Source organism: Arvicola amphibius, chromosome 4 (assembly GCF_903992535.2).
Source record: "Arvicola amphibius chromosome 4, mArvAmp1.2, whole genome shotgun sequence".
NCBI classification, from domain to species: Eukaryota; Metazoa; Chordata; class Mammalia; order Rodentia; family Cricetidae; genus Arvicola; species Arvicola amphibius.
The window spans coordinates 107,450,179-107,474,695 of record NC_052050.1 but is presented as its reverse complement, the minus strand read 5'-3'; the positions used below and the strand labels follow the sequence as shown (position 1 = coordinate 107,474,695).

Here is a 24,517-nt window from a genome sequence, read left to right as displayed (position 1 = left end):
TTAGTTTCATACCATTTAGACATTGCAAAAGGTATGCATGTTGAATTGGTGGTAAGTATATGTCCAAAATCTTCTAATAAGAAATAGTCCATAGTAAAGCTACTGTTACTCATTTACTGGTAGTGACTTTGTCAAGTTTAGTGAGGGGTAAGTTTATGAATCAAGAAGTTTGTTGTGGAGAAACTTTAATCCTTATGCTACCAATCTTTGAGGACAACAGAAAGTCAAACTGTGTGAATGCAATGGGAAAACCTATTGTTATTCTTCCATTACTAAGATCTATCATATGTCACTCTGGATACAAGCTAAGTGAACTTAAGGATATGGAAAGACGCAACATTCTCTCTGTCTCTGTCTCTGTCTCTCTCTCTCTCCAAGAACTATAAAATATTAGTATTCCCACTTTGAGTAGACTTGGTGATGTGAGACAATTTTACAATTAATTAGTTTTCCAAATTCATTGAGAATACATCAATAAACTCACACTGCGAAAAACTCTATATGATTATTGGAATGTGTAAATACTTCTGTTTGTCCTGGTTCACTATGTAAATACAGTATCTCACTGTATAGGAAAATTTATGAATGGAATAAGTGTGGTAAAGCTCTAAATTCTTCCACTTTTCTTTAAATGTGAACAATATCATATAAAAAAGATGCTATAATTGTGAGCTATGTAATAAAGGTTCTTACCATCACAGGTATCTTCAAAGATGCAAAACAACCCTTATCAGAGGGGGATGCCATGAATGTAAACAAACTTAAAAAAGTTAAGATTGATTCCTCTTTACAAAATTAGACCAAATCACAAAATTAATTCATACAAATATAAAGTTCCAACAGTGCAGTGAATGTGGAAAGGCTTTCACATGTGCCAATTCTCCATACAGGTAAGAAAGAAGTCATACTGGAGAGAAATTCCTTGAAGGTATTCAATAAAGGAGTTTATGCCTCCTGTAAGGAGAGAAGAGGAAACTGCAGGCAAAAAGACTGATTGTCTGAATAGGATGAAGCCTGTAAAACCCTCAGGATCCCAGTGTGATGGTGACTCCAGATGACATCCAGGTTGTCAGGAGATCCTAAGACTTAAACAGAACTCACTCTAAGGCTGGGACAATCAGGCATTTACAAAGAGTTGTGGAGTAAGGAGGAATTGTTGAGGGAACTTTGGGTTTGAAAACCAGAGGATCAGATGACCCCAAGAGCAATGCTTGGTGTGAGGACAAGCTGGCTCCCAGTGCGCTTTCTATATTCACTCAACTGTTGTGGGTCAGCAACCTTCATGTCTTCCACTCTTTTATTAACTACATGTAGCTGTCAGTGACAGCACCCAGCAGGCTCCAACTTTGTGGCTCCCACTTAGACCTTAAAACTCCTCAGCACCCACCCTGTCAATCCAAGAAACTTGCCTGGCTGCTAGGAATTAAGATATTCAAAAGAGACATTTATATCTCACCATATGACTAACAACTAGTGAAACAGTGGACCCCATGAAATTCTCATTTCCTCGGGAATCTTATTCTGGAAAAAGACTGAGTACTCCTGATGAGAATGTGTCTACTGAAGAAACGTTTAGTCCTTTTTTTTTTGTTTTTGTTTTTTTGAGACAGGGTTTCTCTGTAGCTTTGGTGCCTGTCCTGGAACTAGCTCTTGTAGACTAGACTGACCTTGAACTCACAGAAATCTGCCTGCCTCTGCCTCCTGAGTGCTGGGATCAAAGGCGTGCACCACCACTGCCTGGCACTTCTAATTCTTTTATGATGACCTTGCAGGAAATACAGGAACTGAAATTATGGGAAGGTTTTAGAGATTCATTCATTTAGAAAATTCATATGGCTCCCCTAGATTTCTTTTGTAAATATTTTCCCTTCTATATAAACCTGATAGGACCCCAAAGAATGAACTTTTTATTTTACATTTATATCATGGTTCCAAATAAGTCAAATTGAATAAAGAAACATTTTCCATTTTCATCAATAATTTTTTTGGGGGAGGAGGAATGGTCTTACTATAAATCCCTGACTGGTCTGTAACTTACTCTATAGACTAGGATATAGAGGACACCAGAGAGATCTGCCCAGCTTGCCTCCTGAGTGCCTCCAGGTCATAAATGGATAACGTGGTTCTATTAATTGGCTTACTAATGATGACTGTTTGAGCTTGGTTGGTTAGGGTACCCAGGACACAGGTTCTGGTTCTAACACTAGTAACAGAAGGCCCCCATCAAATGTAGCCCTCCTGTCTTAAAGTCTACTGTTTTATAACCATGAGCAATATTGTTCTGCTTTATCATTGAGTCTGTTACAACCCATCAAGGGACCTGGACAGAGTTCTGTCCTTATTCCACACATGAGGAAGCCCAGACTCAAGAGATAAGTGGTTGTTTTTTTAAATATAGTTGGTACAAATGCTCATCTTACTCATCCTGTCATTCTAAAGCTTCATTAAATGAAGTTGAAGTCAACTAAGGCAGGCATGGTGACACAGGCCTGTAATCACTGTACTTGAAAAGTGGGGGCAGGACTTTCAGGATTTCAGACCATCTAAGGTGATAATGGTCAATGAGTTAAGGCAGGAAGACCACAGAACCAAAGACTTGCTTGAGCCAGTGTCCACAGTCTTCACTGTTGTTCCAGAACTTTGGGGTCATGATACCAGGAAGTGTTAGATGAAGTATTTATTACCCCAAGTTTTCAATTCTTGATGTTACCTGTTGAAAGCCACCGAGGTCACTTCTTGGCCATAATCTTGTTGCAGAATCTTGGCCAGGAGTGGAATTCTCCTGAAGCTGGGGAGATTTAGCCTCAGGCAGGGATGACCTCCTAATTGCATATTCACTGCAACATGTTCAGCCATAAAATCATATACACACAACCAACAGAAATGGACTTAGCAGGTTTTATTCAGATGTTTATGCATACCTAATTACACATGCTAAACAAGGAAGAAATCAGAAGAACTTGGGAGGGGATGGAGAAAGGACAAGGAAGGGGACAAGTGATGTAATATATATATAAATATGTATTTATGTATGGGTTTGTGTATATATATTCATGTTATTTTGTTTGTAGTTTAACAAATAAAGCTTGCCTGAAGATCAGAGTGCAGAGCTAAGTACTAGAGATCAGACAGTGGTAGCACACATCTTTAATCCCAGGACTCCTGAGACAGAGGTAAAGGGATATCTGTTAGTTCAAGGCCACCCTGGGCTACCTAAGACTGAATCTGTCTAAAACAGAACCAGAACTCACACAAAGGTTATCCAAGCACTTAGGATCTGATGCCTTTTAGCCCAGCACTAGGGAGGTGGAGATAAAAGTTATATGGTTGGGAGAATACAGATCAGTGCAGTCTAGGCGGTAAGTCTGAAGACACAGTCTTGAGGAGGCAGTGAGCATTGGTAGAGGTGAGAACTCTCTATTGGCTGACCACTCTGCTTCACTGATCTGTCACCTTCCAACCCTTGACTCTGAATTTTTACTATTAAGACCAACTAAACTTCATGCTACATCTAGAGCCCACTTTAAATTCACCAAAAAGCCATTTGCCTGTGGCTTTGCAACTACAGGCAGAAGTCAGAGCTACAATATGTCAGAGTGTAGCTGGCTACGTTTTCCTTTCTTGTCTCATGGTGGGCTTTCCCTGATCTCCCTTCTCAGGATGCTGCCAAACTATGTTGCTGCCTTGAAATCTGGCGATCCATTTACTGTTTTATGTAGCGGCAGTCAGCCTCACATCTTCATTGTCATCATTGGCAGATTTGGTAAGACAATTGGGAATTCTTTTTGAGTTTGAAGCCTGTCCTGGAAGAAGCTCTTGTAGACCAGGCTGGCCTCAAACTCACAGAGATCCACATGCCTCTGCCTCCCAAGTGTTGGGATTAAAGGCATGTGTCATCACCACCCAGCTCAATTGGGAATTCTTAAAGCAAGCAATTAGTCAAAGGAGAAATTTTATCCATGTTAAAAAAAATGGAACACACAATTATGATAAAGTTAGGTTTCTGTATGTGATGTGGGATTTCCCTCTGTATGCTTGAATACCATTAATGAATAAAGAAACTGCCTTGGCCTGTTGATACAGCAGAACTTAGGTGGGAGAAAACTAAACAGCATGCTGGGAGAAAGGAGGCAGAGTCAGGGGGACACCATGGATCTGCTGCTGGAGATAAATGTGCTGGAACTTGGCTGGTAGGCCACAACTTCATGGTGATGCACAGATTAATGGAGATGGGTTAAATTATGATGTAAGAGTTAGCCAATAAGAAGTTAAGAGCTAATGGGCCAAGCAGCGATTTAATTAATAGAATTTCTATGTGGTTATTTTGGTTCTGGGCAGCTGGGACGAACAAGTGGCCTTCTTCCTACAAATACACGATATAAATATTGCCAATTAAATGAAGAAACAATCAACTTACCCAAAATTGATATACTGCTAGTTATTTTAATAAGCCTTGATGTTGCTTTGATAATTCTTAGTTTATCTCTTAAATAGTTGCTTGGTATAAATGCCAAGATACAGGCCTTAAAAAGCTTATTAAAATCATATAAAGATCATAGAGGTATTCAAATCCATACAGAGGAATTTAACACAGAACCAATTTCAGCATTGTATTATGAGGTCTGAGAGGAACAGACTAATATTTTCAAATAACCAACCTTAATAAATCCAGTAACCTTACAGGAATTGCCAAATGATAGAGGCTGTATAAGAGCTTATTGGACTTCTGTGGCAATGTTAGATTTAAAGAGATTCAAGGAAGTAATAATCTCATATGGCATGCATTCACCTTTTGTGAAGCAGATGTTAAACTTGTGGGCAACTTGGAATAGAATTATCCCTCAAGTTTGGAGAGACTTGTTTATAGTAGTCTTGGAATCTGGTCCACAATTACAATGGAGGACCTAGTTGAAAGTAGAGGCTACCACCATTGAACAAGAGAGCTAGAGCTAGGGAAATTTCCCTATATCAAATTAATAGGAGTAGGGGATTATACTACTACTACTATCATAGAAATGCAATGCCTATATTATGGCCATATTCTGGCTTTATGTTATGCAGTAACTTTGAGTGCTTGGGACAAAATTAAATAAGTAGGAAAGAAAATTGAACCATTAACTAATGTCATACAGGGCCCAAAAGAAACCTTAAATAATTTATTAAAAGACTGTTATTAGTTGTAAATAGAATACCAAATTTAGAAGCTAGACAAATAATAATTGAATCTCTGGCCTTTGAAAATGCTAATTTCAATGCAAAAGGATAACTAGGACTTTAAAGACAAGATCAGCACCCTTGTAGTAAAAAAATCACAGACATTTGTGCAAATTCTTCATGTAACTTGCTTGTGCCTCCAAACATGATCAACCAAATCACAAATGTGTCACTTTCATTTGATAATAGATTTCTGCTATGAAGGCCCTAATCTATGACTTGTTTGGTCAGATAACACCCTGCTCACAATGGGTAGAGTAGTTCAGTTTGCCTGGTAAGACTGGCAAAAAGGGCCATTGTCAAATTTTCATTTTCCAATAGGGTCAAATAGTATGCCAAGATGTGTCTCTGAAAAAAAGAACGGGTGTCTGCGGAATGGTGGAGAGCTTTGCTCCAATATCACCAAGCTCTCTTCCTTGATACAACTACAAGGGGCCACAAAAGGCTCCTAGTATCATTTCTAGCTGCCATTCTCACTTTGAGTACCATTAGGTCTGCTGAATTATATGCTCTAAGTGATAGAGAAAACTACACAGCAGCATGGACCCAATGAAGTCCTTCTGCTCTTCCAGGAACCAAAGTCAGTAGTATTCCAAAATTCTAAATTGTAGATGAAGTTTCTGCCCCACTCAGTTCCATAACAGTTCAGTTCCAAAGAAACACACAGAGGCTGATATGAGTTATAAACTGTTGGCCTATTAGCTCAGGATTACCACTAACTAGCTCTTACAACTTAAATTGACCCATAATTCTTGTCTGTGTTTAGCCATGTGGCTTGTTGCCTTTTATCAGTAAGGAATTCTCATCTTGCTTTCTCTGTGTCTGGCTGGTGAGTGACTTTCTGCTTTCCTTTCCCCAGAATTCTCTTAGCCTGGATACCCCATCTTATAGTTCCTGCCTTGTTGCTGGCCAATCAGCATTTTATTAAACTAATAGAAGTGAAAAATCTTTTCAGTGTGCAAGGGCATTATCCCACAGCATTTTCCCTTTTTTCTTTTCAAAACAAGAACTCTGAATCTAATCTTCTTTGTTTAGCTTTTTCATGTTATCTATAACAACTTGTAACCAAAACTTTAAATAATGACAAACATACAGAATCTACTTTTGGGAATGTATTCTAAGTTACTCCCAGCTAATTGGGGGCACTGATAATCTTATGAGAACCCAAAGAAAATTTAGGATTGTGGTCATCCTGACTGGGGTATTCTGTGAGGCTAGATCCTCTCAGCCAACAGGTTTGAGGCTGTTTTGGATACAGAACTCAGAGGAAACTGCAACAGAGGTACTCTGAAATGTTGGAATATCTGGGTAATCCCTTTCCACTGGAGAATTTTCAGGGGTCTTCCTTGATCAAACCTTATTTGTTGTAACCCAGAATGAATACACAGCCTCTCATTCCTGTGGAAACAAAAGCAAAACTTTTCCTCCAAAGTAACATATATTTGACTTAAAATTTGAAGGCATTTTCAAAATATATAGGTTGGATTAATCTAGCAGCATTTATAATCAATTGTCTTTTAGCAGCTGTTGCTTCTTCCTTTGCAGTCAAACAACTCAAAGACAACGCAATAACATAAAATATCCAGATTCTCTGTGTATTTTCCATCTTTACATGACTTTATTTTTTTGCTCTATTTCTTTTGTTTTTTTTATTTTTTGTTTCTTTTGAGACAGGATTTCTCTGTGTATCTTTGGCTGCCCTGGAACTTACTCTGTAGATCAGGCTGGACTCTAACTCACAGAGCTCTGCCTCTGCCTCCCAAGTGCTGTGATTAAAGGCGTGTACCACCATGCCCCACTACTCTCTCTTTTTAGGACTTTATCTTTTTTCTTTTCTCGCTCAAGCCTACATATATTTTTAAACACATTATAAACCATTTAGAATTTTTATCTGAATCTGTCTTTACTGTATCATTATATTTTTCTGACCACATGAATCTTGATTCTGCTAAGCCATACAGCTAGGGTCAAAGCTCCAGCTTTGTTGGCTGGCTCCACACCATTCTTTAGCTTCACAGTGGAGGTACTGGTGGGAGGCACATAACTATCACAACTTTGTGGAATTTCTAGGTCCATGCTACAGCCAGGAAGCCTGATGCCAGCTATTCATAAACATCATTTAATTGTTTGGTGACACTGCTTCTTAAAAGAGCCTCAAGGTTTTTGCCACTAACACTGAGTTAGAAAGCTTTTCTTAAAGGAGCTGTAGGAGACTACAGGAGATAATACAGTTACCAAGAAACTGCACTTGACTCTATTCTTATCTGTCTAGAATTATTTTTTAAATTATTCTTATGTATTCTTGCCAAACCTTTGGGTCCCATTTTTAGATGGAAATTTCTGTCCTGTCCAGTCCTGTAGCCATTCAGTTTAAAAAAACACAGAGGCTTATATTAATTATAAACTCTTTGGCCTATTAGTTCAGGCTTATTACTAACAAGCTATTACACCTTAAATTAATCCATAATTCTTGTCTATGTTTAGCCATGTGGCTTGGTACCTTTTGTCAGTGAGGAATTCTCATTTGCTTTCTCTTTATCTGACTGGTGACTAACTCTCTGCTTTCCTTTTCATAGAATTCTCTTAGTTTAGTCGCCCTGCCTATCCTTTCTGCCTGGCTACTGGTCAATCAGTGTTATATTAAAATAATACAAGTGACAAATCTTTACAGCACACAAGAGCATCACCCCACAGCACACCCACGAGAGGAATGTGCTATCTTAAGAATCTAAACAGGCCCAGTAAACATTGGCTTCTTTCTTGGTGGTAAAAGGACCAGGTGCAATAACTTCTCTGTCACCTTAGAAGAAATACTTTTGAATCACACACAACCCTAATATCCTAAGAATTTCAATGAATTTCAGTGAGGTAGAAGTTCCTTGAAGTTTGGCTGGATTTTGTCCCATCCTCTGATGTGCTTTTTTTTCAATGAGATCAAAATGGTTGCTTCCTCCTGCTCATGTGCTCCAAATAAAATAATGCCATCAAAATAGTTCACCAATGTGATATATTTTTGAAGACAAAGGTGATCAAGATCCTTCAATTTATGACACAGGGAGGGTGAGGCAATATATTATTGATGTAAACCTGTGAGGAAGAGTCCAATGCCATCCCTCCTTCTACAATTTTAACTGGATTGGTTAGTGTGTAATTAGAAGTTGAAACATTTAGCTTTTGCTGAAATATTCATCAGTACACAGACTTGTTCTCAGAATGTGTTTTCATGTTACTTACAATAGAACAGTTAGGAGTGGGTTTACTTCACATTACTCATTATTGGCCACTTCTGTTAGTCAATTAAACTTGCTTTTTACGCCTTAATGGAAAAATATGGTTTTTGTCCCTTATGGGTTGTTTTTGTTCCTCATACCATCAAGAAAGAAGAACAATGTTTAGAATGTGATGATGATAGTTCTGTGCAAAGTGTTTACCACACTGAATACATCCACAGAGTTTCTCTCCTCTGGGACTTCTTTCAAGCATGTGAAGACTACTCTTCTCCACAAAGGCTTTGCCACATTGATTACTTTAACAGGGTTTCTCTCCAGCATGAATTCTTCCGTGACGGAGAAGATACTGCTTCCTTGTAAAGGCTGTACCACACTGATTACATAGATATGGTTTCTCTCCAGTATGAATTCTTTCATGATTCTGAAGCATGCACTTCTGTGTAAAGGCTTTACCACAATGATTACATCCAAATGGCTTTTCTCCACTATGAATTCTTTCATGCCTGCGGAGATTAGACTTCACTGTAAAGGCTTTATCACACTGATTACATCCATAGGGTTTCTCTCCACTATGAATTTTTATATGGCTGTGAAGATAACTCATCTGTACAAAGGTTTTACCACACTGATTGCATTCATAGGGTTTCTCTCCAGTATGAATTCTTTCATGACGCTGAAGACCTCTCTTCTCTAAAAAGGCTTTACCACACTGATTACATTCATAGGGTTTTTCTCCAGTATGAATTCTTTCATGCCTGTGAAGACGTCGCTTCTCTACAAAGGCTTTACCACATTGATTACATTCATAGGCTTTCTCTCCAGTATGATGATTTCTTTCATGACAGAGAAGATAACTCCTCCTTGCAAATGCATTACCACATTGTTTACATTCATATGGTTTCTCTCCAGTATGAATTCTTTCATGCCAGAGAAGAAAAAGCTTCCTTGCAAAGGCTTTACCACATTGATCACATTCATAAGGCTTCTCACCAGTATGAATTCTTTCATGTCTGAGAAGTGTATACTTCTCTGCAAAGGCGTTACCACATTGATTACATTCATAGGATTTCTCTCCAGTATGACTTCTATGGTGAGAGACAAGATTCTTTTTCAGTGCATAGGCTTTACCACACTGATTACATTCATAGGGTTTCTCTCCTGTATGACTCCTCTTATGACAGAGAAGATTCTTATTTAGTGTATAGGTTTTACCACATTGATTACATTCATAGGGTTTCTCTCCAGTATGAGTTCTTTCATGAGCACGAAGATAACTTTTGCATACAAAGGCTTTACCGCACTGATTACATTCATAGGCTTTCTCTTCTGTATGATTTCTTATATGAGCAAGAAGAGTCTTCTTCAGTGTATAGGCTTTGCCACACTGATTACAATCATAGAGTTTCTCTCCAGTATGACGTCTTTTATTTATTTGAAGGTAAGTGGGACATTCGAAGGCTTTGTCACACTGATGGTATTCATACCTTTTCTCTCCAGTTTGAGTTCTATGTACTTGCTGAAGACTGTGACATGGAAAGGTTTTATAAATTTGATTATATTCATAGTATTCTCCTTCCAAATGACTTCTCTGGGGGACTTGAAAAGAGGAATCAGATGTAAAGGCTTCAGCATACTCATTACATTCAAAGAGGTCCTCTTTATTATTGGTTGTTTCGTGTGCTTGAAGATACCTTCCATGTCTTCTAGAAATTTGACCATGTTCTTCTATATTGCAGTCTTCCCATTTATAACCTAAAATATAGTACCAGAAAATGTATGTGACATATTACTAGAAATTAGGCACAGTTGAAATTACCACATTTCATGAATCTAAGAAACATGCCTAATTTATTCATGGGATTCTTCCGCTTTCATATTTGAAATCACAGAACAGCACCTAATCTCCAAGAAAGACTTGTACTCTTAAGTTAAAAACTGACAAAAAGTTCACATTCTTACCTATAGCAGTGAGGTTCCAGTAGGTTTCTAGCATCACATCTTTGTAGAGATTCTTCTGGGAAGGATCCAGCAAAGCCCACTCTACATGAGTAAAATTCACATACACATCCTCATAGGTCACTGCATCCTAAAGTATCCCATATGTGATATAATAAATGAATGTTGACACTGAATACATTCTAAATGTATACTACAATGAAGACATATTTACATAATTCAATATGTTCGTTATATTTTATGACATGGGCCATTAAATACCAAATGCAGTCCCCAACTCAATTTAAAGAAAAGGGATAAGCAGGAAGATGCCTTCCATATGTGCCCACTGAAGAGAATATACCTTTACAGGAGAAATGCCTTATAATATACACAGAGAAACATGCAAACAAAGTGATGATGATATTTAGCGTCCATCTGCAAAATCTTTCAGAATAATTAACTTCAAAAAAAGATAAACAATCTGGCCCTGGTGGTGCACTCTTCTAATACCAAATCTCAGGAAGCAGAAACAACAGCTGAAACTCTGATTCCAAAATCAGTCTGGTCTATATAGAGATTTCCAGGAAATTCAAGGGTACAGAGACCCTGTCTCTAACATAACATCTGAAAACACTCAGTGGCTCACTCAAAATTTCTCCATACACTTAAACATTCACTATAATTCTGTACTTTTCTATCATAACCTAGAGTGACCTCTTTTAAACTGTAATGCTATTAATTCCTAGGAAGGAAAACATTTCTACAAAGTTAGTTACAGATAGATCAAAGAGATCTCAAAAGTACTGACAAAGTAAATGTGAGTCTACAGTAGTAAAACAACAAAAATTAATGAGGTATATAAAGATGTATCAGCAGGTAAAATCACCTGTTGGTTTTATAAGAGGTCTTAGCTCAGCTCCCAGCATTCACTGGAAGCTCTATTCCTAACTCCAGGTCAAGAGAAACCAATGCTTATATCTGACTTCAGTGAATACCAGGAAGATCAGCGAAACACATCATGTATATATATAGTCAAAAGATTCAGACATTTGAAAACAACTTAAAAATGCAAAAACATGTACAAACTTAGGGACAATGTTAGACACCTGGAATTCAGTGAAAAAAGATCACTATTAGTTGCAAGATAGCATTCATACTATATGAAAAATGACACCCTCTGCCAAAGTTCAAAAGTTGTGATTTAAGTATAGTTTAGCACAACAGCAAGAGTGTAACATACAAAAACACCTCAAATTAAAAGCAGCTAAAATATTAATATAAAAATAATAGGAAAGAAAAATGGATTAGCAAGGAACAATTGTTTCAATTTTACCTTAAATTATTTAGGAATGGAGTCTCTAGTGAGTCTCAAGAGAAGGGGGCTGCTCAATTTCTACCACACAAAGAAGTGTGGTGAAAAACACAAAAATCTTCCCCAGGGACTATGTTCTCCAAAAATAGTTCTATTCCTCAGTCACCAATGAAGGCCTACACCAAAGACAAATGCCCAGATTTTTCATTCAACCTTCTATAGGTTTCTCTTGACACTCAAGGCAATATCTTTTTTTTTTTTTTTTGGTTTTTCGAGACAGGGGTTTCTCTGCAGCTTTAGAGCCTGTCCTGGAGCTAGCTCTTGTAGACCAGGCTGGTCTCGAACTCACAGAGATCCATCTGCCTCTGCCTCCCGAGTGATGGGATTAAAGGCGTGCGCCACCACCGCCCGGCTCAAGGCAATATCTTGACGTGACATCTTGCAATATAAAAACATGAATTAAATCTATTCACCAACAATGCCACAGACTACATATTTCCCTTTTTAAGAACTAAGGAAAGATTGGACCATGGCAAAGTTGAAACCCAACAGGGCAAATGCCAAATCCTGCAGCTCTGTGTCCCACACCTGGGACTTCCGTTTCAAAGGGCGTAGATGACTACTTCTCCTTGCAACTTCTCATACATCTCTGTCTTTTGCTACTTCCACTTCCTACATGCAGATTCCTATGACAGGGGTCTCAAAGTTTGCATATCTTAACATGTTATTACCTCAAAATGCAACCCAGACTTAATCTCATAACTTCACAGCACCAACACTTGAACCCACAAGCTCTAGACTCAATACTAAGGGTGCAGGTTATTATTATCATTAATATAGGGTGTCCTTTAACCTATGTGACCTTGAATAACATGTGTAATCAAGATAGCACTGAACTTGACCTTCCTGCCTTAATTTACAAGTCATAGGATTATAGGCTTTATCCACCACTGTGGGTTATAGGGCTGAAACGTTTATAAAGAGTTTAGAGCAGGGCTTCCTCGTTAAGTGACAGGCAAAAAAGAAAACAGAAAACTAAGAAAAACTGTGCACCTGGGAGGAGTTGGTTTTCCAAAGAACTTTACTATCAGCCTTCAGTTTTGAGAATAAATACCGCATATAGGAACTTGACCTAATATGTAGATCACTGGCACTAAGTGATTCAGTGGTTAAAGAGCTGTTTCTGAGGATCCAGGCTGATTGCTTGACACCTGATGGACACTCAAGGATCAGAAACTCCAGGGACAGAGGATTCAATGCCTTCTTTCAGGATTTTTCGATTGCAGACATGCACATGGTACATGGACATACATGCAGGCAAAACATCCACATACAAACCATGAAATATTAATTCACAAATAATCTGACTGCTGAGTTACAACATGAATATTTGGAGAACTAGAGATGTTGTAGGTGATTAGAATCAGAACACCTGAGACCAAATGAGGGGTTCAGTGGTTAGCAGCACTTGATGCTCCTCCAATGGACCTGGGTTTAATTTCCAGTATGCATGTGGCTGCTCCTCACCACCTGTAATTACAGTTCTACAGAATCTGATTCTTTTTTGATCTCCATGGAACCAGGCATATACATTATACACATGCATATAAGCAGGAAAATCATGCAAATATGGCAAAACGATAAATTGCTACTAAAATGAAAAAGATGATAGAATCTGAAGATGTAGCTCAATTGGTAGCATACTTGCCTAGCACACATGAATCCTTTGGTCCAATTCGTATTACATAAAGGGGACAAGGTATTGTGGTAGCTTGAAAGAAAATGCTCCCCAAATGTAGTGGCACTATTTGGAGGGGTGACTTTGTTGGAGAAAGTGAGTCACTATGGAGGAAGGTTTTGTGGTTGAATATATCATAAAGATACCACCCAGTGTATCAGATCACTTCCTGATCCCTTCAAGATATACAACTTTCAGGTACTTCTCCAACACAATGCCTGCCTGCATACCTCCTTGTCCTACCATAATGATAAAGGACTGAACCTCTGAACTGTAAGTCAGTGGGGTGATGTCTTACTTGTATTCTACAAATAAACCTTGACTTAAGATCAGAGCCACTAGTTAACCATAGAGGTCTGGAGGTATGTACAGACAGACAGGAAGTGATATAGTTGAGCAGAGAGAAGAATAACTAAGTATAGTCCTTTAACCTTTTTGAGATCTGCTATATATGACATTTAAAATATTCAAGTTTTCTATAGTGAACCAAGAGCATGTCTACCAGTGACCGTTGAAGTCTACAAAAGGATTCATCTCCACAATGACAATTCTACCAGGACTATGACAACACTACACTATGCTGAAATACATCAACTAAGGATTGGCTTTGGACTACAAACTGCTCAGGAAAATTTTGAGGTGACTAGCTAAGATGATCCAGCCATACAGACTACTTTAGCCAGGACTTGAGAGAAGCCCTGCACTTTCTCATTATACAGAGACTGGACAACAAATGATAAAGCTACCTCTCCCAGGACATGATGTTTAATCCAAATTTTTCTTTTGAGAATTACCTAAACATGCTGCTGCCCTCAGTCAGCAGAAAGTAACTTTAAGAACATGACATCAACATTCCCAAGAGGTGTGGTGGGTGGTTTTCAGTCTTTCATTGGGCTATGGATATTTGTTATTGTTTAAGAAGGTTGGTTACACGTTGCTATTGGCAATAATCAGAAAAAAGTGAACAAAGGAGATTAGATTCAGAGATCTTGTTTTGAAAAGAAAAAAGGGGGATATAGACATAGGATATAAGGGTAGATTATTAAGTTTACTCTGAAAAGACAAAGGGGAGATATAGAAATAAGATAAAAGGTAGATTATTGAATATACTTTTAAATAAAAAGCAACTACTTGTTTTAAATATTTTACATTGAAATAGATCTTTGTATATTGATACAAATTAAAGACTATTTTTAGTACATACTGTACACACATTTCTAATCTTGCTTAAGTTATTGTATCTATTCAACTCATTTAATAATGTGATGCAATTTGTTTGCCCTTGAAGTCATTATTACCAACTATTTAGGATGATAAGGAAATGCAGCTTAGTTACCAGCTACCTATTACAACCAAACTTGTAGGTATATTTTCAAGGTCAAATAAGATATATTTTAGATAGACAGGTCATCTTCAAACAGTTCTGAGATCTATAGGATATGACACTTAAGATGTTTTTAAAATATAGGTTCTTTTCTTTTTCTATGTCAATGAGGCATGTCTCCTCCTGGCAGCACCAGTCTACTTCAGAGAAAATGATGGACATTGAAGAATCTCCACATGAAGTTTACTTTGTGGCAAAAGGTAGCCACTTCGATCGAAAGTTTTCCTGCCTCAAATGTTGACAGTTTGCTATACAAATTGGACAAGCAGAATACAAAATACAGAACTGCTGAACTTTCCCAAGACAAGGTAGGACAGCCCTTCAGAATATCCTGCCTCATAGGAAAGTCTGTCATATGTGCTAGGCCTGTAGGGCAAAGAAGGATGCCCCAACATTGCAGAGGAACCATAGATGACTAGGCTACCAGCTGTTTCTGTCATTTCTCATATTCTTTGGAAGTGGCTTGCTTGCACTTCCAGCTTATTCAGGTAATATTATATTCATCTTAGGTCTCTGATAGAGTTGAAGATTTTATAGCTATAGTTCTCCTTGTTACCAGATTCAGAAAAAAATTCACTAAGGAGTTGTAAAGTGTATAAGGTTGAGAACATTAAAAGATAGTTTTGGTAATGCAAATTAGAAAGTATGTACAACCTTTAGGACTCATCAAAAGAGGGTAAATATACAGTGTTTTCTCTGAATTTGTTAACTGCTAATGAAGTAGACATTGTTGATATATTTCTTGTCTGTATTATATATAGTTATTGTACTTATTGTATACAGTTTTTATTATAATAACCTTTTCTCATCTTACACAAAAAAATGGGAAACGCGATATCTTGTTTGTACTCTACAAATAAAGTTTCCCTGGTCAGAGGGTAGAGCTAGCCAATATTTCATCACAGAGGCATGGGTGTCTGTATAGATAGACAGGAAGTGATATGGCTGGGTGAAGAGAGCAATACAAGACTGGAGGAGACAGGAAGTTGGCCATTTTTTTGGCTGAGGAGCTGGCAAGGGAAGAGTTAACTGTGGCTTGCTCCTTTTTCTCTATGATCTCTCAACACTTGGACCCATATCTGGCTCTGGATTTTTATTATTAAGACCCATTAGAACTTGTGCATCAAGTAAGTCACCACAAGTAAATGTTTTTCTTTACAAGAGTTACCATGGTCATGGTTTCTCTTCACAGCAATAGAAACCCCAGCTAAGAGGGATAGGGATGCCTGTCATCTCAGCACTTGAGAGGGTGAGCTGGAGGGATCAGGTCAAGGTCCTTCTTGGGTACACAGGAAATTTGAGGTCAACCTGGACTAAGAGATCTTGCCACAAGAAATAAAAACACAAAGAGAATCACACAAGACTATATATCCCAGGATAAAGAAGAGCAAAGCATTTTGGATACATGTCACAAACGTGTTATGAAAGCCCACAAATGTGGAATGGGTATTGATTTTACTTCTAGTCAAAAGAATTGGCAACCTCAGTTTGTGAACTAAACACTTGTCTTCAGCAGACTCCATATGCACATTTATAGCCAAGTTTACAATCTCTGTAAACTAAGAATAGCTACAATGAAGCTTCAGTTTCTGAATGTTATTAACAGCAGAAGACAGGTACATGTTTATCCTGGAGGAAGTAGACTTTCAGAATGTTCCAGGAAAGGCTGGACCCAAAGGAATCAGGAATTTACTCTCCATAAGCAAGAGTCCATAGGACCAAATAAACTGTGCTGGTTTGTGGAGTTACACCCACCAGATCACTATATAATATTCTCGCTCCAAAATGAGGCATTGAGTATTAGGCTAAACACTTCAGCCTGTAGAACTGAGAGCTCAGTAAAATTAACCCTTTAGTGAAAGACCTTTGTCAGATAGGCATGGAGACCTGACACCTGTGACCTTACTAAACTGGAAAGTGGAAGTAAGAGAATCCGAAACTTAAGGCAAGCCTTAGTCCCATGAGACCCTATACAAAGTCTCTCTCATGTAACACATAAAGGTGCCAATTGATTAAAAGGAGCTCTGGGAGAAATGGAGAAAGAATGCCACATAAAAGCACTTCAGCTGCATTCTACTAATTATATATTTATTAATACCTATTCATAGCTTGAGTTATTCATCACTATTTGGATCAGGTTAGTATTGAACTTCCTGCACCCACTTTCAAATAACTAGGATGACAGGTCTGTGTCCTCATGCTAAGCTAAAGAAATGTCATGATTAAATCAAAATATGATAACAGAGATATATGCCAACTTCTTGAAGAAAAGCAAAAGTAATATAAAAGTGACAGATTAGTTTCACAATCTTTTAACTCTTGCCAATGAAAGGTCTAACTGTGACTCAGGAATCACTACTTGGTCTCCTATTAGTATAGGACAACTTTACATTTTAATTCTGAAAGATGCACTGTAGAATTGGTATAGCATATGTCTTGGTGAGATCTTGGTCCTATATGAGGAAATAGTGTTTCCTGTATTTGGAACAAGGTCTCATTCTGTGCTGCAGACCTCAAGCTAGAGGTCTCCTGCTTCCACCTTTCAGTTTCTTGGATGGCAGGTGTTGAGTCACCATGACCAGCTGAAGAAAATTCTGTATAAAAGCTGATGTAGCAGCAGACAGTCTATTGTGTGTGAAACACTTAGTTTTGATTGCAAGCCCACAGGGAAAAAATAACTAATGTGGCTTTGTTGCTCATTCAATATGTCCATAAGTATATAAAATGAATGTGAAGCTCTTCAAACAAAATATAACCAAAAGAGATGAGGAAGAACAGTACATATTTATAAAAGAAATTATCTGCCATGATAATGTTTCAATTTCTAACATCTATTTTCTAAACACATGGGTACCATAATTTGTAAAAGAAACAACCCTACAGGTTAAATCACATGTAGACACCGATAGTGGAAGATGTCAATACCCCACTCTCACACATGGACAGGCCAGCCCCACAAAATCTAAGCAGAGAAATGCTAAAGTCACCACATGTTAAAAAACCAAAATGTACCTAAGTGATGTTTACAGGGCATTTCACAAAAACACAAAAGAATACACATTCATCTCAGCATTGTAAGAGATCCCAAACCTTAGCACTGATTCCATAATAGAAGGGCCATTCAGGATGTAAAACTCAGCATATAAACAGTACCACATGCCAAAACTAAAAACAAAGGACTAATACATCAAAATCCATAGTTAAGAGAAATACTCTAAATGAACTAATTTTACTTTTTACCTTCTGCAGTTCTGCTTCTGGCTAACCGTTCCTGTTAACTGAAGTATGTCAACCCAAAACATGGTTTTTATACTTAAAAGCTCATCCTGAAAGAGGCATAGGGCTGGCTACATTGTAAATCCATACCTCAGAAATATTCTCTGGTGAATACCTACATTTCTAGAGATTTTAGAAGAGACCTCAGAACAACAGGGTCTCAGAGCCCTTTGGAGGAAAGAGAGGTGCAATGGCCAGGGGACAAATACCAGGTGGGCAATCTGAGATACCAGAGGTCCCTAGGTGTCTCTGTTAGGATTTTCATGCTATGGAGAGGTACCATGACCATAGAAAGTCTTTAAAAAAGAAAACATGGGGCTGGAGAGATGGCTCAGTGGTTAAGAGCATTGTCTGCTCTTCCAAAGGTCCTGAGTTCAATTCCCAGCAACCACGTGGTGGCTCACAACCATCTGTGATGAGGTCTGGTGCCCTCTTCTGGCCTGCAGGCATACACGCAGACAGAATATTGTATACATAATAAAAATAAATAAATATTTTAAAAAAAGAAAACATTTAATTTTTATTGGCTTTCGCTTCATAGGCTTAGTCCTTTCTGCTCATGACAAGAAAGACAACACTCAATAACCCTAGAAACAGAGGAGAAATTGAATTGCATGGCTCGAACTGCCAAGAATCCTGTTGCTCTGCCAATCATCCTAGAATGTGCCTCTCCTGCCTGTGAAAAAACCTGGGACCTCTAATTCTCATGGGTCTGGTTCTTCCAGAGAAACAGGTCTACACTATCTTGGACCTACAAGGTGCATTCTTCAGCTTCATTGGCAGTGGTGAGACAACCCATCTTTTCTTTTAATGGACTGACCCAACGGGCAGTTACAGTGGGCAACAAACCTGGACCAGGTGCCCCAGGAGTTAAAGACACTAAATGCAGAGTTTCAGCTCTTCCTTCAAAGGTTTCCTGGGGAAACAGATTATATCAGGATGACTGGGGACTCCTGCAATTAACAGATAAAGTTTAGCCATGGGTCAAAAACTTAACTGTGCATACAAACCTCAGAGTTCTGGCCAGGTTAAAAACAATAAACATGACAAGAATACATACATACATACATACATACATACATACATACATGAATAAAACATTAACAAAACTCTCATTAGAGTCTACCAAATAAAGGGTAGGTGATCAGCCTCCTTCCTTTTGCTTTTCTTTTGCCAGCTGTGCCTGATGTAACAAAGGATTATATTTGAGAAAAATCCCCCATTGCTTCCAAGGCTCAGAGAACAACAGCTGGCAGAAGAGTTTAACCATTACTTTTCCAGGTCACTACAGGCCCCCCAGCCCTCCACTATGCTATTAATTGGACTATCCTAGAGACCCAGCTGACCTCTGAGTCCACCTACACCTTCTCCTGGGCCAGTCTAGTGATACTGTCTGGGACAAGCAAGAAACCAAAGTGACACTCGAACTAACTTGAAAAGGACCCTAAAAGGTGACTCTCTCCACTCCTATGGCAGAGAAGAGAGCTAGCATTAGCCCATAGATCCACCATACCAGGGTCAAAAAAGCAGATGTCATATTTGCTGCCAAATGCATTTTCTATGCACTATGGACCCCTTAAAATTATCTTTCCTTGATCCCTAAGTCCCTTCCACTTCTTTGTCTGCCCCCTCCCGAATCTGATAAAACCCTACTGTGCTTAGAGCTGGACTTGGGAACTAAGAGAGACAGGTACAGGAAAGGTATTACCTAATGTAACCACGGGACATCTGTACCTCTGCTTACTGATGCCCAGTTTAAATGTCGGATTGTATTAAAGAGAGGAAAGATATGAGGGCTTATCTGTTGAGATAAAAAAGCAGAGTTGCAATTCTATGTATACATTGTGGCTGGGGCTCTGGTCCTCAGAATAAGGGAGTTTCCATTCCAAAGACTAGGTTTGTGAAACTGAGGTTTCCTGGAAAACTTCATTAAAAAGATTCTGGCCTAGAGAAAACAGGAAATCCCTGCAGAATCAGTCTCTATGCCACAGGAAGAGAATATGCAGATAGTCTTAGTCATTTCCACCCAGACATAGGCCAGGATTGCTGGTTGTGTTAGATACCAGGCCCAAATCATATACTTCATAAGGATAGGAATTAACCAGACTGTCAGCCAATTGGCTGACAGAACTAGTTGAGAGTGGGGGCAGGGCAAAGCAATGCTCTTCATGGCTAGGACATCAGGATAATGGTATTACCAAGAGCCTAGGGCTGACTGTTGAGCATGTAGCAATGGTTTGACTGAATGTGCCTCTTCTGATGCTTTCTAAAGAAAGGTTGATCAGGACCTGGTGGTGGCAAAAGTTTCCATTTCTGAATTAAATCAACAGTTAAGTTCCATTATAAAAATCATCCTACAAAATTGAAAAGATTAGACTGACTTATCATGACAGAAAGGAAACTATGTACGGTTTGGGAAAACAAATCCTGTTGTACCTATGATAACTGATCAGGAGAAATTTAAAAAAATGTTGCCATTGTTAGGGAAATGGTTGATACATACCGGTCTCCCTTCTCCTTGTCCCATAGGCTAACTATACTTGTTATCAGCACTGACAGGGCCTTTAATTCTCATACGCATTGGGTTAATAGTGGGGCCCTGCATCTTTAACTAAAAGAGGACGAGACAATGATGACTCGTTAGCCAACTCCAGTGAGGAATTCAGCAGATCCCAGACCTCAGTAAACCCAGAACTTAGGATAACTGAGTCTGTGACGGAAGTGCCATTCAGGCTGTAAAACATCATGCATACAGCATCACCTGCTAAAAATAAAAACAAAGGTCTAATCCATCAAAGGCCATACTTGCTGGAAGTCTTGAGGATGCACTAACCTTGCTTTTTAGTCTGTAGTTCCACTTTGGCTATCTTTTCTTGATAACTGAAGTATGTCAACCCAGAACACGTTTTCTGGCTTAAAAGCATATCCTGAAAAAGTCTTAGGGATATATTGGAATCAAGAACAACCTGTATCGTTCAGCCCAGATAATATGGACTCTCTATTGGCTTAAACACACATCCCAACAGTCTTCTCTGGTGAATATCCCAGAACAAGCACATCACAGAACTTTCTCCAAAACTGAACATTTACTCAGACACAAAGCAAGTCTCAAGAGATATAAGAAAACTGAAAGAGCCCCATGCATCCTACCACACCCCCACATATAAAAGTGGGCTATCAATAGCATCGTAAGCATCAGAATGCTTTCAAACTCATGGAACCTGAACACCTCTCTAATAAAGTGAATAATGAGTCAAGGTACAAATAGAGAAGTGAAAGACTTTCTAGAAGTAGCCATGCCACAGACTGAATGTTTTCTCAAAAAATCAGTTCAACTGGCTGCTCTTCCAGAGGCCTTGAGTTCCATTCCCAGCAACCACATGGCTGCTCCCAATCATCTTTAATGATATCTGATGCTTCAACGGAAATAAAGGCATAAACGCAGATAGAGCACTAATATACATAAAGAAATAATCTTAAAAAAATCATTTCTAAAACTATGACACCCACAAGATTCATCCTTTACTCTTTCATTTAGCTTTACTTGATTTGCCAGGACATGTACAAAACACAGAGAAATAATGTGTCAAAATATGACTCTTCTAATGCGGTGAAGCACTATAACCAAACCAACTCTTTTAACTGAAGGAGTGAACACAGTGATAGAAGGTTAATTCATTCTCATCGTGAAAGGAAGCATCACAGTGTGACACACGTGGCTGAGTGTTACATCCTGATACACAGACAGCCAGGCAAAAGGAAACACTTGCCTCGCCCAGGGATGATGAATCCTCAAAGCCCACCACACTGACACACCTATACAAACAAGACACATCTAACCCCACAAGGGCATAGCTCCTAATTTTACACAAATTCACTAATTGGTGACCAAGCATTCAAAGACAGGAGCCTGGGGGTGTTCAACAAATATACACCATTACAGAAATTCAACCTAAGAAGAAAGAGTTCTAAAGGAAAAGAATGGAAAATTAGGCCAACGAGAGAGGAAAACACAGAAAGAGAGTTACACAGAGAGAAAGAGACAGAAGGAAAATTTTTATTTCCTTCAAATGAGGAGAGCCAACTCTCCTAGCTGGGTTACAGACGTCCTTAACATAACCTTCCCTATCCTATCTAAGAAGAGATTAAACAAGCCTGTATCTTTTCTCTGAGTACAAGGCATTATCCCTTGTGTGAGCCTGTTATCTTTTCTCTGAGTGCACGGCATTATTCCCCCCCCCCCCCCAATCCAGTTCCCTCAGAGAATCCGGGAAACCTCAGGGCAGGTCTGTTGGAAGGAATGGAGGGAGTCAGTCTCTCGTTGGGCATAGGTGTGACTACTGCAGATGATGCCCTCTGGAAGCTGCGGTTCTAACCGGGTAGATGTGCCACCCAAGGCGCAAAGGATTAAAAAATTAGCTGTTTTGGGACGGGGTTTGAGACAAATAACTACTGTATACCGTGATCCATGGCTACCCTGGAACAAGCTCTATAGACCAATCCAGCCTCAAACTCAGAGATCTGCATGCCTCTGTCTCTCCAGTGCTAAGACAAAAAGCATGGAACAGCCCTGCTGTCCTAACTGTTTTAACAAATTAAACCCAAGCGTCTTCAATTCCAGAAAACATAGGGAGTCACAGATTTTCCTGATCACAGCCCAGACCATACTCAATTGGGATGGCACCATGCAACATCTTGTGTTTGGGGACTGCAGAGAAGGTGAGAGACCTGGGGGACAACACTGACTTCCACAGTAACAATCCGTGTGCTGAAACATGTGGGTGGACTCATCTGTCTCTGGCTGGGGTCACGCTTCCTCAGCTGTGTGGGGCCTACCTGCCCATCCTCTCCCATATTTGTGCAAACCTGATTAAAGTGCTCTTTTAAAGGAATTGCTGTTAATTAATAGCACATTTAACCTTGGAGAGGTAGGGAACACACTGAGAATTGTGCCTAACGCAGGATGGGCTCATCATAGGAGGGAGCTGGACTAACTAACATACAGTAGAAAGCAACCATGTGGTTGCCCTCATCTTGGCTAGTATGCCAATATTAGATTATAACAATACAGAATTTGTGCTAGAGACACAGCAAAAGGACAATAAAATATCTAACAACTTATGTTACCAACAACAGAAATCCCATGAGAAAAGGTCATCACGAATGAAAACACAATTGACACATGACTGAATAAAGACTTCACACAGTGACACCTTCTGTCTTCTAACTTTGAATGCAACTGTAATAAAGAATGGACCGAACTTGGAGGTGGTGGCACACACCTTTAAACCCAGCACTTGGGAAGCAGAGGCAGGCGAACCTGTGAGTTTGAGGTCAGCCTGATCTACAGAGTGAGTTCTAGGACAGGCTGGACTACACAGAGAAACTCTGTTTCAGAGAGAGAGAGAGAGAGAGAGAGAGAGAGAGAGAGAGAGAGAGAGAGAGAGAGAGAGAGAGAGAGAGAGAGAGAGAGAGAACACTGAATAAGGACATCAAAAGAACATGAGAGCAAACAGAAAAAAAACTTAACTAATATAGAGTCAATTTTGGCACATGATGCCAGGAAACCCAGGATGTCCGGACTTACTGACACATGTGGCCGAACCACCATGGTATCTACGTGCAAATGCATTAATGACACAGACATTACGTCCTGCACAGAATTAACTGCAGCGGGATCCTACACCTGAATGGTCAGGGCCAAGTGCAGTACCTCTAGGAGACACTAGAGTGGCCAGAGAGCTCTGTGAGTTATAAAATTGTCTTTTCCTTGGGATTTAAAAAAACAAACAAAAAAACCTTGCAGCGTGACAAGGATGTTTTCACTCAAAGGCTCTGCTCCCCATGTCTGCGCAGGCTCATTCTACAGAGCGAAGTCATTCAGTGGTCCTGTTTCTGCCTGGGAATCTCAGGGACCTCAGGGGACCAAAGGAAATGATACCGGGCACCGAGCTGCGCTGCCTGTTCCCCCACACTGGCTCCTGCAGCTCCTCTCCACAGGGGGAAGACAGCCTCTCACTGACCATGGCGCTGGACTCTCCTCACAGCTCCCGGCAGCAGGTCACAGCACAGCACAGCACAGCACAGCACACGGATCACGAGAGTCTCCTTCCGTCCCAGAGAGGCTGGAGTCCGTCAGTCTGAAACACCGTGGGCCGGAAGTACCCGCCCTATTCTGGATGACGTTATGGCTGGAGGCGACGATTGGCTCGTGACACCTGAGTGACAGGGGCAGGTCAGAAACAAGGAAGTTGGAAAAGAAAAGAGAAACCAAGACAGGACAGAAAGAAAAGAAGTTTGCAGTAAAATGAGTAAGAATCGTGAATACAGGGACTGTTAAGTCAGTCCCTTAGTAGGATGCAGCAAGATCTGTCTCTATGGTATGCATATTACCTCAGGCCTGCTCAGGTAGTGCTTACAGCATC

General features: G+C 39.4%; 1 protein-coding gene across 1 annotated transcript; it reads right to left on the bottom strand.

Moving 5' to 3' along the window:
- Positions 1-8,202: 8,202 nt before the first annotated feature.
- LOC119811871 (zinc finger protein OZF-like) lies at positions 8,203-24,223 on the bottom strand. Its single transcript, XM_038326017.1, has 3 exons — positions 24,116-24,223; positions 10,404-10,484; positions 8,203-10,196 (listed from the first exon to the last, which is right to left on the bottom strand). The coding sequence occupies exons 2-3, from the start codon at positions 10,435-10,437 to the stop codon at positions 8,743-8,745; spliced, it is 1,488 nt and encodes a 495-aa protein (XP_038181945.1). The 5' UTR covers positions 10,438-10,484; positions 24,116-24,223; the 3' UTR covers positions 8,203-8,742.
- Positions 24,224-24,517: the final 294 nt, after the last annotated feature.

What these genes read in the sequence shown, in the direction of transcription:
- LOC119811871 (XM_038326017.1), bottom strand. Translation starts at nt 10,437, where the DNA reads ATGCTAGAAACCTACTGGAACCTCACTGCTATAG. An exon ending in CTGGAACCTCACTGCTATAG is followed by an intron (nt 10,197 to 10,403) that starts GTAAGAATGTGA and finishes ACTATATTTTAG; the next exon opens with GTTATAAATGGGAAGACTGC.